Source organism: Sebastes fasciatus, chromosome 18, assembly GCF_043250625.1.
Source record: "Sebastes fasciatus isolate fSebFas1 chromosome 18, fSebFas1.pri, whole genome shotgun sequence".
Classification (NCBI taxonomy): domain Eukaryota; kingdom Metazoa; phylum Chordata; class Actinopteri; order Perciformes; family Sebastidae; genus Sebastes; species Sebastes fasciatus.
In genome coordinates this window covers 25,919,267-25,933,055 of record NC_133812.1, presented here as the reverse complement: position 1 = coordinate 25,933,055, position 13,789 = coordinate 25,919,267, and the positions used below count along the sequence as shown (strand labels likewise).

Genomic DNA, 13,789 nt, shown 5'->3' with positions numbered 1-13,789 from the left:
AAAAAAAAAAAACGGCTCTCGGACGGGAGCCGGCTCTTCTCGGTTCACTTAAAAGAGTCGACTCTTTGAACCGACTCGTTCTTGACGACCCATCACTAGACTGAGCTGAACGGGGCTGTTTCTGTGATTGCTGTTTACTGCTGTTTACTGGGGAGTGTTTGACGGTTGATGGCTAAACCTCTACCCCTCTACTCGGCACGACGTCCTGTAATCTGTTGTGTTTAAGAACACACGTAGGTGTTTTTTTAGAGGCTGTGAAAACGAAACCAGCGCTGTTAAATCACCGAGGAAGGCGGTTTATAAGACACCCTGAATGTGGCTAACGGCTAACTTTTAAAGCTAACGTCCAACGGTCGTCGAGCAACTTCATCGACGGCGGAAAACTCCTCTTAAAAACACACTCAACGGAAGAATAACTAGGATTAAAGAGTGCTGGAAGACTTGGACTAAGTGTTTCACGAAGAACTACGTGAATTTAACGGGATCCTTTGTAACTTTTTATCCTAAACGGTCGTAGTGGCGTAGTCGGCTAATGTTAGCTACCTAGCTCGCTACATTAGCATTCAAGCTAGCAGGACAGTACAGTAGTTTGCTACTGTGGAGGACTTTAATTCACTTTTTTTAATGACAATGTCTTGCATATGTTTTGCAACAGATAGTAGACCTTTTTGCACGAAGCTGTAATAAAAAATATATATATATAAACTTCAGAGAGGTTCATTTTAATGTGTGTAACTCCAGGTTATACTGCAGGCAATGAATGTCATGAGTTTATTGTTTTAGATAGATAGATAGTAACTTTATTAATCACGTTTCCAGCATCACAGTTCCATAGTGCAAAAAACATGTTAGTAAAAAGGCAGTAAAAAAAGTTAGTAGTGCAAAGTACAAAAAAAATACCAGATATAAAAAATACAAGGAGATGAAGAAGAAAACTGTTAAAACTGAATATAGTGCAGAGTAACAGCTGTGATACACGACTATTAAAAAAAGTTAATATAATATAATATCATTTTGAAGAGATTTGCTCCAGAAAACAAGTGATGCAGTTTTTGGACACAGTCTAATCTAAACCCACCGATACTGAGCGACCATGTTGGATCATACAGAATAACACCAGACTACTTGGACAGCTTCAAATCGTGCAGTTGTGACTCTACGTGTTTTTGTTTTTGTGTGCTGCTGATGCAAACAGAAGAGGATCGTTTGTCCTAAGGGGGGATACCATACAATAGCATTTGTTCTGTAAAGTCTTCGCACAGTTTATGCATCAAAATGTCGGCCATCTCCGCATCCGAGAAAGTGGACGGGTTCACGAGAAAGTCCATGAGGAAGGCCCAGAAACAGAGGAAATCCCAGGGCTCGTCTCAGTACCGCACACAGAGTGCCCCGGTGGAGCTCTCACCACTACCGCAGCTCAAAGGTACGGTAAGAGGATGAAGGGTTAGGGTGCTGCTTAGAAATAATCTGACATGTTATGTATGTGTACTCACTGCTAGATCTGCAACAACATGCAGCTTGCAGCTCATGAGCAGAAAAATAGGCTAAAATTAAGTGAATTTGTGCACATATTTTGCAGTTTCTATACATTAACCATATAAGAACTATGAGGACTTTAAAGGTCCCATATTGTAAAAAGTGAGATTTTCATGTTTTTTTATTATAAAGCAGGCTTAAGTCGTATATAAATACTGTGAAAGTATCGAAACGCTCATTCCACAGGGAAATACACACAGCCCATATTCAGAAACTGCATTTGAAACAAGCTGTCAGGATTTCGGTCCATTTGTGATGTCACAAATATACAATATTTAGACCCTTTACATAGACTTAAACGTAAACATTCTAAATGTGTCCCAGTTTATTACTGGTTGCAGTGTATAAGAATGTCATCAGCTGACAGGAAGTACACATGGACCCAAGCTGTTGCCTAGCAACGCAATTTCGTCGAAATGCGCTAAAACGGAGCGTTTCAGACAAATGGTAAATACAGGCATATTCAGACAGAGTATGAGGAAAATAAAGTTTTTTTTTAACGTCACAGCATGTAAACATGTTCTAGTAGAAACACTAAATACAAGTATGAACCTGAAAATGAGCATAATATGGGACCTTTAGGAACTTTAAACATGCACTATCTGCAACCATCTTGGACTCTAACCACTGGCACACTTTACACTATACATCCTATATACCACTTACTTTACACTATACATCCTATATACACTTCCTTTACACTATACATCCTATATACACTTCCTTTACACTATACATCCTATATACTACTTTACACTATACATCCTATATACACTTACTTTACACTATACATCCTATATACACTTCCTTTACACTATACATCCTATATACCACTTCCTTTACACTATATATCCTATATACTACTTACTTTACACTATACATCCTATATATCACTTTATAGACTGCACATATGTACATATTACATTTATTTATTGTACACACTACATTTATTTATTGACTGACTGCACAAACTATGTTCACCCATTCATTCTGTATCTTCTATATCTCTATTATTGTTTTTATAATTTTTGTATACCTTTACCTCTCCTGTGTTTCACTCTGTTTGCTGATGTTTGCTAATGTTGCTGCTTTGACACCTGAATTTCCCTCCGGGGATTAATAAAGGTTCATCTTATCTTATTATTGCACATAGGTCACCTGCTGGACAGGGTTGGTCAAAGTTGTGGACACATCTCCAAACATTTCCTTCCCAGTTATTTGCTGCAAGAGTTGACTACAGGGCATTACACATACATTACATGACTATCTACTAAAGTGCAATACATCAGTTTTGTAATATTAGTGTGAAATACTGCATCTTGTCAACAGTTTGTTTTAACTTCTAGGGCTGGGACGATATACCAATCTCCCGATTCGATACCATCACGATACTTGGGTTGCGATTCTACATGTATTTGGGTTCGATATCTCAATTGTTCTATGTGGAAAAACAGTGAAAAATGCCCAATTAGGGAGCCCAAGGTGGCATAGTCTTGTTTTGTCTGCCAAAAAGTCCAAAACCCAAAAGGTATTTCATTCACTGTCATTAATGACAAAGAGAAGCAGCAAATCCTCACATTTGATAAGCTGGAACTAGCAAATGCTTCTCGTCATTGAATGCTAAATAGTGCCAGAAGCACCAGTATTACAAATGTGATCATATGTTAGTATGCAAATTAGTAGGGCTGGGATGATTCACCTATCTCCCGATTCAATACTATCACGAGACTTGGGTGCCGATTCAATATGTATTGCGATTCTACAAGTATTGCGATTTGATATTACGATTTATTGCGATTTTTGTTAACTTTTTTAACACTAAACCATGGGAAAAAGTTGAATCATACACTTCTAGGGACTTTTACTTTGGAAAATATCTAAATGAATACAGTAAGAATGTTTGATTTTCAGCATGTATTTAGTCAGAGATGTCCTGAAGTCAAATATATATAAGGATCATTGTCAGGTAGCATGCAGCTTTGGCGGTAACTTCCTTCTACCTCCGCATAGACTCAAATTAAGCAAATATATCGATTTCAAAATCGTTAAAAAAAAATAGCTATGCATCGGTGAATCGATTCTTTTTCCCACCCCTATTAACGTCCCTTGCATCTTTGTGCTTGCTTCCAAGTTACAAGGTGTTTTTACAGAGACCCAGAGCAGCCTCACTGGAGCAGTTCATGGGGCTGGATTGACATGCAGAGGCACATCCAGAGAGTGATGTTGAAGAAGTGGTTAAGAGGGATTTATGCTTTTGCATCAAGGTGACTACAGTTTGGGGCTAGGGAGAAACGATGTGTAAACACAAGACCTGTGATTGGTCAGAATGAGTTGCTTGTGTTTTTCCTCCTGTATGTTGATGCTGGCGGATAAGATTGTTGATACTGAAGACAGCAGTTGAAGAAAGGTTCAGTCGTCTTTTCTCTGTAGATTTTGGCGAGGAAAATATGGCATGGCCATTTTCAAAGGGGTCCCTTGACCTCTGACCTCCAGATATGTGAATGAAAATGGGTTCTATGGGCACCCACGAGTCTCCCCTTTACAGACATGCCCACTTTATGATAATCACATGCAGTTTGGGGCAAGTCATAGTCAAGTCAGCACACTGACACACTGACAGCTGTTGTTGCCTGTTGGGCTGCAGTTTGCCATGTTATGATTTGAGTATATTTTCTATGCTAAGTGCAGTACCTGTGAGGGTTTCTGGACAATATTTGTCATTGTTTTGTGTTGTTAATTGATTTCCAACAATAAATATATATACCCATTTGCATAAAGCAGCATTTTTGCCCACTCCCATGTTGATAAGAGGATTAAATAGTTGACAATTCTCCCTTTTAAGGTACATTTTGAACAGATACAAATGTGTGAGTTTGTTTTTACAGCTTATCTCTCACTGGGATCATCTGTACCCTGAAGTGTGTGTTCATGAATGAATGTCAGTGGCAACTAGTAAGCAATAAGTATTAGAATAGCACAGTGGAGAAAACATGGCATACTGTGGGGTGGAGGTCTGATAAGGTTTGGCATTATGGCCTGATAACGGAGTCTGCTCCCTACCTGTCAAGTAGGAGAAGTTCCCAAATTTAACAGTTATGTAAAGTCTCAAACACAGTGTTTAATGTAGGTTGGCAGTTTCTTTCCTCAGTGTAGAGTTATACTTGGATGTTGAACCCCAGGCTGTTTCAAACTCCCCCCCATGCAATTCATCTCAGCATAGACACAATGATCTGTAGTCATTATAGTTTATTAACATGCTTTTGGTACTTGGCAGCAGTTATATTTGTGTTTTGAAACCTGCCTCGGTGAGAACTGGCAGCTTTGTGCACCTGTAATGAATCCAAAACAAAATTGTACCCACTCGGCCCAAATGTTGTGCTATTAAATAATCTCATCTCTTCCATATATTTCAGTCAGTATGACAAATCTGTCTGTTTTCTTCCTGTAGCCTGCGGTTAAATCTGACAGAGCTGAGCCCGCATTACAACTATGTGTATTTAAGTCCCATTCACAACAATGTGTGGATTTCCGCTGTGTGCTTAAACATGTTTTCACAAGTTATTTCACTGTAGTGCAGTTTACATCTTGCATTGTTTATATCAAGCTAGCGTAATAGAGAGGAATGGAAATATTGAATTGGGGCATCGGTTGAACTTTGTCCATTAATCTACAGTTTATTAGAGATAGACATAGAGATAACCTATAACACTAATCAATATTAAATCCTATTGTGATCCACACTTCTCCGCTCTTGCTTAATCTATAACAAGTTATTTGTAATATTTAAAAAGAATTCAAAATGTTGTCGTAAAGTTTAATGAGTAATTTGCTCTCACTTCTACAGACAAGCCTTGACAGCTTATCACCAGTGTTTATATTACTGGATTAAGAAGCACAGTAGAAGTAAGAAAGACTTGCCTGATCAAGTAGTTGGAACTTTTTAACATGATGCAACTTCTCAAGACAATAAAATAAATCAAAAGTCATACAATCGTAAAGGGTTGTATAAAATGTAGTGTGTGATATTTAATTTTGTATCTTGTATGATGCATACGGAGAGTAGATAGTAAAAAGAAGCACAGGAATTTAAAACACTTTGTATGATTTTCCCAAACTAGAGCGTTTCACCACAACAGCACTCGACATTGACTTGAACCAGCATGGCAACGACTGCCTTGTTGACAATCGTGAAAGTGACAGCTAAATTACCCGACTTTCTTCCACTAAAAGCTTGAGGGTGATTTATGCCTCGTCATTGTGAATACAGCTGGTGTAGAATTAAGGAAATCTCAGTTATTTTCTCGTGGGTTTTTTTAACAGGGTGTGCAGATTATTCACCTTACTGAAGGTACATCTTATTAAGGGATGCAAATCTGTCTGTCTTTGAGACAGTTTCCTTTTTTGATAGTGCACTAATCAGGGTGCTTTCTGAAGTCAAAGGTTTGAGTATAAGTAGAATGTTATTTATATTAATGTCATGTAGGAAACTGGCTTTTAAAGAGCTTATACAAGCACTCTTTTCATTTCTAGAAAAAAGTGTTGTAAATGAATTATTCACAGAGCTGGAAAGTGTTTACTGTGAAAGAGCTATTGGCACATGATGTACATGGAAGTACATGTTGAGCTAACGGCACCACAGGGCTTCCCGCTCACTAAAAGGTTAGACTTGTACAGGTTTAGGGACCTTTGTGTCAGTGGATTAGTTTGTCAGAGCAAAAGAGAGAATAATCAGATGGAAGTATAATAATAAGCAGATGTTACAATGCCATTATTGAATGCAAGAAACTTTAGTGCTTAAATAATGTAATGTAAATGTGCGGAACACTAAATGTGTCCTCTGTAAAATGAAAATGTGTTGTACTATTTGTGGAGTCTTCTTGTGTCTCATCACAGATTGATGCATGACATTGGTATTTTCTCCTGTGGCAATGGGACACAGTAGTGAATGATCAACATAAGGACTTAACCATTGAGTTGAGTTTTCCTGATCAGTGCAGACTGTGTCTGGAATCTTGTACTTTATGTGCATCTCCTGCCTTGTGGGACGAAGCATAAAATGCTCACTCATACATACTTTGTGAAGATGGCCTGCTGCGGTCAGGTTCCTCATGCCTTGTTGTAAAAATCAGACACAAGTGGAGTCATTATGCTAGAATTAGGATATGATTGCACAGGAAAGAAATGTGATATACTATATTGCAGTTCTTCGGAGCACTTTCAGGACATCTAGTCCATGTTTAAGGTATTGTATTTTTCACAGTTTTAATAAATGGGAATCCATAAATAATAAATTCCTATTTCTGCTTAGCTACTTCTAGAGATGCACCGATTGCAATTTTCTGTAATTGACAGCAAGGCTCCAGACTAACTTTTCTAACATCTCCTTCAAACAACTCTATTTATTCAAGTTTTTCACCAAAAACTTAATTTTACAAGATTACATTTGAACACATCATGAGATTGTTATAATTTACATTTCACCCAAACTGAGTAGAGCTTGAACACATCATAATGCAAGTCAATGCACCCTCCGTTAACATTAGCTGTTTAGCTCGACAGATGTTTAGCTCTGTCACTGCCATTACTCTGAGCAGCATGCTAGGGCTGAGCCGAATGCTTCAAAGCTTCGACCTTTGCCATGGTATTCGACCTCCAAATCACTTTTTAATTTTTTATATAAAAGCATATAATAATAATGTACAAATCCCCCCAAAAAGACCATGAAATAAGGAATAATCCTACAACATTATTATTAGTTGTTCTCAGATGGATATCGCTGTTGTCTGTAGAGGTGTACAGTAGTGCACCAGCGGCACCGGGCACTGAAACGGGGGAGATGGGGAAAGGCAGACATGTCAGCCTGCCGTGACACACGGCATTGCGAAGATTCGAATACTTTCGAATATTTCTCACCGAAGCTTTGAAACCCAAAAAATTGTATTTGGGACAGCCCTACAGCATGCATCGGAATGAATTTCAAAATATTAAGTTACGTGTATGATTAAGTTAGTTGTTCCAAATGTTTTCAAGGTTGTTCCTCCACAGCTTATTTTGGACTTTTGACTTTATGTCTTCTTCTCTCACGCTGATGACAACATATTGTGTGGCTGTGAGGTTACTGTCTGTGCCGACGTAAAACTATCATGTGGCGGTGCCCCTGAAAACCGGCCGATTCACCAAGGCCCACATTTGTGCCTCACCTTGAGCTGGTTTGCAGTCACAGTTGTGTGAACTGAATTCATTGATTCACTATCTGTTGCCTAGTAGCACACACATTATATGAGTCATGATTCATATCAGCCCATGAGTCTATGGTTACAGATAGGCCACATGCACAGGCATAGCTGTCCGTACTTACTATATATTAAGGTGTTAATTTGTTTGAACGATTTAAAAGTATTCATATCACTACAAACTGAAGAATTACCAGAATATCTTTGTGACCTTCTGGCGACTCGAAGCGTCTCTAATTTAGCAGTAGTTGTAGTTCTTTGGAGACATGGAAACAAAATAATGGTGATATTGTGCAGCTGCTGGGTGAGTAAGCAGACTAAGAAAGGTTTCTAGGTCCTTAAAGATAGTATATTGCCTAGATGTCTCTTCCCTCCTGCAGTGGAGAGGTTGGAGTGCTTCTAGCTCCTGTTGTGTGATAGACACTGAAAAGATGAGTCACTCTGAGACCAACAGTGTTGCCATGGCAGCCAGAAGCCTTGAGAGCAAGCCAGGGAAATGTTTTAGTTTCCAAATACAGACTGCTTCATTTAGGTTGATATTTCTGTCACTGCTCTGACATTTTGAGCTGAGCCATAACTAGACCCAAGCTCGACTTTGGGTGGTGTGGTGGTTCTTGTCACTTAAATACAGAACAGTCACAGTATTAGCTGAAAATGTTAATCTCCATGACTTGTTCCCACGCAGAAAAACAAGGGTTGGTGTTTTTTGTGTATGTTTTTTGATCTCCTTGTTTTTCTTCGGGTTTAAAGAATATCTACTAATTCTTGAACCTATTCATTGACAGATACTTTATTCATCCTCTCTTACTCCTTCATTTAATAGCCTACATATTTTAAAAGAGTACTGCACCGATTTAGCATTGCACTATATAACGTTGACGGACTCAATCAAAATCAATACAGCAAAACTAGTGATGCACCGATCCGAATTTTTCAGGCTCGAGTTAAACACTGCTTCTCTAACTTTGTAAAACAAAATGTAACAAATAAATACATATGTATACATTTATTTAAGTTAATTATTATTAAAATAATATATTGTCCACAAGCGTCTTGGTAAAAAAAAAATCATTAACATGAATCACAATTCAAGTGCAAATCTTTTTATTGAAGCAACAAATTGGTCAAAACTTCAGTCTAAGATATAAAAACCTGCTATACACTGAATGAATGAACCAATACTCTCACTTACCCGTATGGGAGCTAATCACTTATCACCACCTCGCTATAAACAGATTAGCTGCACCTGTAGTGTGCTGTGTCTGGCTCCTGACATTGATGCCAAGATTTGACCCCAATCTTTTACACAACTAAGACCAACGCTCAACATTTAGAGCTCATTAAGCACTCACCACCAGTTGGAGTCTTCATATAGTATCTGTTTTAGCATTTCATATTTCATATACAGGAAATAGACTATAACTATTTGTTACTTTGGCCTCACTTAGTCCTAGCATTGACAGTGCATTAATTTTATCCCTGATAATGCTGAAACAGTTTAATTAATTGATTAGTCGATGGACAGAAAATATATCAACAATTTTAGTATTTGGTTAAACATTTCGTCTCATTTTTAAAGCAAAAACACCTAACCTCCAATGGTTCTGACTTCTCAAATGTGATAAACAATTAATCGATTAGTTGTCAACTATTAAATTAATCGCCAACTATTTTGATAATCGATTAACCGGTTTGAGTATTTTAAGAAGAAAAAAAAGTACAAATTCTCTGATTCCAGCTTCTTAAATGTGAATGTTTTTGTGGTTTCTTTACTCCTCTATGACAGTAAACTGAATATCTTTGAGTTTTGGACAAAACAAGACTTTTGAGGACGTTATCTTGGGCTTTGGGAAACACTGATCGACATTTTTCACAATTTTCTGACACTTTATAGACCAAACAACTAATCGATTAATCGAGAAAATAATCAACAGATTAATCGACAATGAAAATAATCATTAGTTGCAGCTCTATTTGAGTGTCTTTGGATTTTTGGACTGTTGACCAAAAATGATTTGAAAACGTCATCTTGGACTCTTGGAAAGTTAAATGGACAATTTCACTATTTTCTGACATTTTATAGCCTAAATGATGAATCAAAATTATATCAACATATAATTGAAAATGAGCCAGTTTTGAATAACATCAACCTTAAGCAACGGCTCATCATGGAAAACATGTTCACTCTTTTGGCCTATTGATTGACAAGTGTGTGCCGCGCACAGTCTGTTTCCATCATGTCTGCCAGCAGATCGATAAATAATTTTCCAGGAAACAATGGGACAAAGCTTTTGTGATGCAGTACGATGGTGTTTGTGTTCGTTTGTCTGTTGCTGTCAGTGTCATAATTGTGGCCTCTGGCAGGTCAGGATCTGCTTCCACCTTTTCGTACAAAACTGCTGTCTCAACTTCACTTTGTTCTGGCAGTCTGCTGGCCGAAGACGTGGGTTGTGTGAAGCTGTGCTCTCATAATGACCAGCTGCAACTAGGGCTGGGCGGTATTACATAATAAATTTTTATTATGGAATGGGTGGTAAAGATGTAGACCTTCATTAATTTAATATTGGGGCTGGGACGATTCACCTATCTCCAGATTCGATACCGATTCAATATGTTATGTGATTTGATATTACGATTTATTGGGATTTTTGTTAACTTTTTTTAACACTGGACCATGGGGAAAAAGTTGAATCATACACTTCTAGGGACTTTTACTTTGGAAAATATCTAAATTAATACGTTCAAATGTTTGATTTTCAGCATTTATGCAGTCAGAGATGTCCTAAAATCAAATATATCACTCATTGTCAGCAATTATAAAAAAAAGAAATTACAATTTTTTCCAGCAACCCAAAAATCAAAGAATAAAGACATTTCCCTCATAAATTAGAGGTATTTTCTTTATAATCTATAAGGGACATGTCATATTTTATACTTCTGGTTAATACAATCCAATCAATCCTATTTCCATTTATGTATTTTGTATATACAGTTCCCTTTGTTAACACCTTATTTTGAAAACCGGACGTAGTCACACGTATACTTCCTCTAACTTCTCCAAGGTGGTCTCTAGCTCTCCCGTCAGCTCCATTCTCTTTATACATCCATGGTCAGCTCCATCGGGGCCGTTTGAATGCATTTCACATAAATGTCAGTATATGGTGACCATGGAGATGAGAGTGACGGCCGGCTCGACCACAAGATACCGCGATACGATAACGTTTCCTGTCCGTGACAGAGTTAGCATGCAGCTTTATCCGTGATGTCTAGCTCTACTTTTCCTGCAATGTGTGAAACCCAAAGTGTTTCCATACTTTAATGGATGTGTAGTGTTTACAGCTTTGGATTTAATATGTGAGGGTTCAAGTTGTATCCACGCAGACCCTCCGCTGTTTTCTGCTCTATCGTATCTGCCGGTTTCAGCTCGCTACGCCCGGCTGGCTACTGTTTGTTTTGCTTGGTTGCAGCTTGGTAGAATATAGAGCAAATGCAGCTTTTCCAGCGTTGCCTTAAAGCCATGTCTCACTGCAGTTTTCATGGAAACTATGTCTTGAAATCGATGCACAGTTTTGGCATGTGTCATCATCCTTCCACCACCGCCGACTAATTAGTGACTCAGGCAAGAATGTCTTAGTTGTGGTTTTAATTTGCCCACCACAGCCGAAGCTGCAGCGAAGCACATTCTCTTATACTTGCAGAAATGTTTCCTCTCTGTCTCCATCTCTTCACCAATCTTTTATTAGCATGCAAATATGTGTTTTGGCTTCAATAAGGAAGTGTGTGCTCACTCGTTAACATGCAGTAAGTTGAACTGCTGCACTTGATGTGACATGGGAATTGAAATCTGTATATGCCAGAACAAATGATCCATATAATGGTGCATATCTCTCGTGCCATTTATACTGGTTATACCCAGGGCTGCAACTAACATTTATTTTCATTACTGTTTACTCTGCCAATTATTTTCTCCATCAATCTTTTTGTTAATAAAACATTAGCAAACAGTGAAAAATGCCCACCACAATGTCCTATACCAGTCATTCCCAAAGACTGGGTCGGGACCCACAGGTAGGTCGCAGGAGATTTTATTAGGGTAATATAATAATAATAATAATAATAATAATAATATAACAAATATATTAGCAGAATTTCTTCCATTGTCTTTTATTTAACATTTATATCTGCAGTACTCCCTTGAGCCACATGAGGGAGCCTGAAAATTCTCATAATTGTAGCCTACTTATAACATTTAATCTAATATGAAAGGCTAGCGTACTTTCTGTACGTAGAAAACGACAGCCTAACTCTGCCTATATGCATTTATTTGGTCTCATTTATAGAGTATTTAACATGTATATATGTTTTTAATAACACTGCTATAAAATTAAGTTATTTATCAAATGTATATCTTCAAAATTACAGGTTTACCCAATTAAAGGAAATATAAGGTGATGCGGAAATGGCAGTAAAAATGGCCTAGGAACGTTCATTTACGCAAAGATTCACTCTTCTCACGATTTATAGATGATAGTCGCGATGGTTTGTCATTTTAAAAAATGGATCCCCAGAAAAAAAGTCAGGGAAACATTGTCCTAGAACACACGGTGATGTCATTTAAATGTTTTGATTTGTCCAACCAACAGTCTAAAACCCGAAAATATTAATTTTACTATAATGTAAGACCAAGGAAAACAACACACTCACATTTGAGAACCTGGAACCATCAAAATGTTTGGCATTTTTGCTTGAAAATTTGACTCAAACGACTAATCGATATTCAAAATATTTTCTGATTCTGTGGACCATCCAATAACAATAACTAATCTTTGCAGCTCTAGTAATACCATTCAACGCTTACCTTCCACTTTCAGCCAACAATAGTCATTTATGGCTCTAAACACTTGACATAAAGTCTTGCAATACAGCAAGAGGGTTCCACATTGACTCTTCATGAACAGACAACAACTACCACCAACTTCTGAGACCTCTTCTTTCCCCATTTTCAGTTGAGGTTTTGCTTCACACAGTAGCTCATCCAAGAAGTCTTGAATGTCACCCTCTCCACCACCTGTTTTCCACCTTGTGGTTGTTCTCCATTGACTTAAATATAAAAGTAAGAGCTGGCAGCTCGTATGGGACCATTCTGGATTGACGAACCAGTGACCTGAAAGCAGACCTAGACGTGTTGAAATCTACTATCCGTGGCAGAAATAGGAATGTGCTGGGCATCTGGCCTACCAGTTTTATTCACCCTTTTTTTCCACACACAGCCCCGACATCCCTCGGCCAGATCGTCTGACGTTCATCTTTCTCATCAACTGTAACACATGCTCGAGTGTCTGAGTAACCCATAAAGGTAGTGTGAGTAAAACGGCACTAGTAGTTTCTCTGCAACGGGCCTGATTACTGTTCATAGCACGACAGTATGAAGTCCAAAATAGAACTAAAGACTTTGACTTCTTTAAAAGGATTCATTACCCTTTCATGTTTTGCTCACTCTTGGACACAGAAAAGACTTTATGCTTTTGTACTTGTGGTTTTTGTGTTCACTTTTAAATGAGCATTGGAAACTGTTTTTGGTGTTGAATGGGCTTGTAATTAGAAACCAGCTTACATAGAATCTAATAAGTGGCCCACTTGTTTTTACTAGTTTAGACTTGGAAGTCAACACCTAATAAAACGTACATCAAATAACAGGAATTAGGAAAAGAAAACATTCCCTCTGATCAGTCTAACTTGATTCCAAAATCTCACCATTCAGTTGTCAGTCTGTCTAGTTAAATATGATGTTTTTAACACCCTCTGAATGATGTCTGGTTAACTGCTGAAGCTCCCAGTTGGGTAAACAAACCTATTAGCCACAGCTGCTACTTATTAGCATTCTGCTGGTGGCTGATTGGCTGACAACAGCATTCACTTTACGGTCCTGATTGCTGCTTTTCTAGTGTTTTATACTGTGGTCTTTGAGTGCACGTGTTTGCAGTTTACCAGTCATGCAACTGTTAAGCCCATTTCAGGGT

The 13,789-nt window shown here is 38.0% G+C and overlaps 1 protein-coding gene across 2 annotated transcripts in view; it reads left to right on the top strand.

Annotated features, from left to right (window-relative positions):
* Positions 1–80: 80 nt before the first annotated feature.
* Positions 81–13,789, top strand: part of ppp2r5a (protein phosphatase 2, regulatory subunit B', alpha isoform) — a 51,621-nt gene continuing 37,912 nt past the window's right edge. For both annotated transcript variants that reach the window (XM_074615293.1, XM_074615294.1), the window contains exon 1: positions 81–1,423. In XM_074615293.1, coding sequence (XP_074471394.1) covers positions 1,276–1,423 — 148 coding nt within the window. In that variant the 5' untranslated portion in view covers positions 81–1,275. The remainder of the gene's footprint in view (positions 1,424–13,789) is intronic.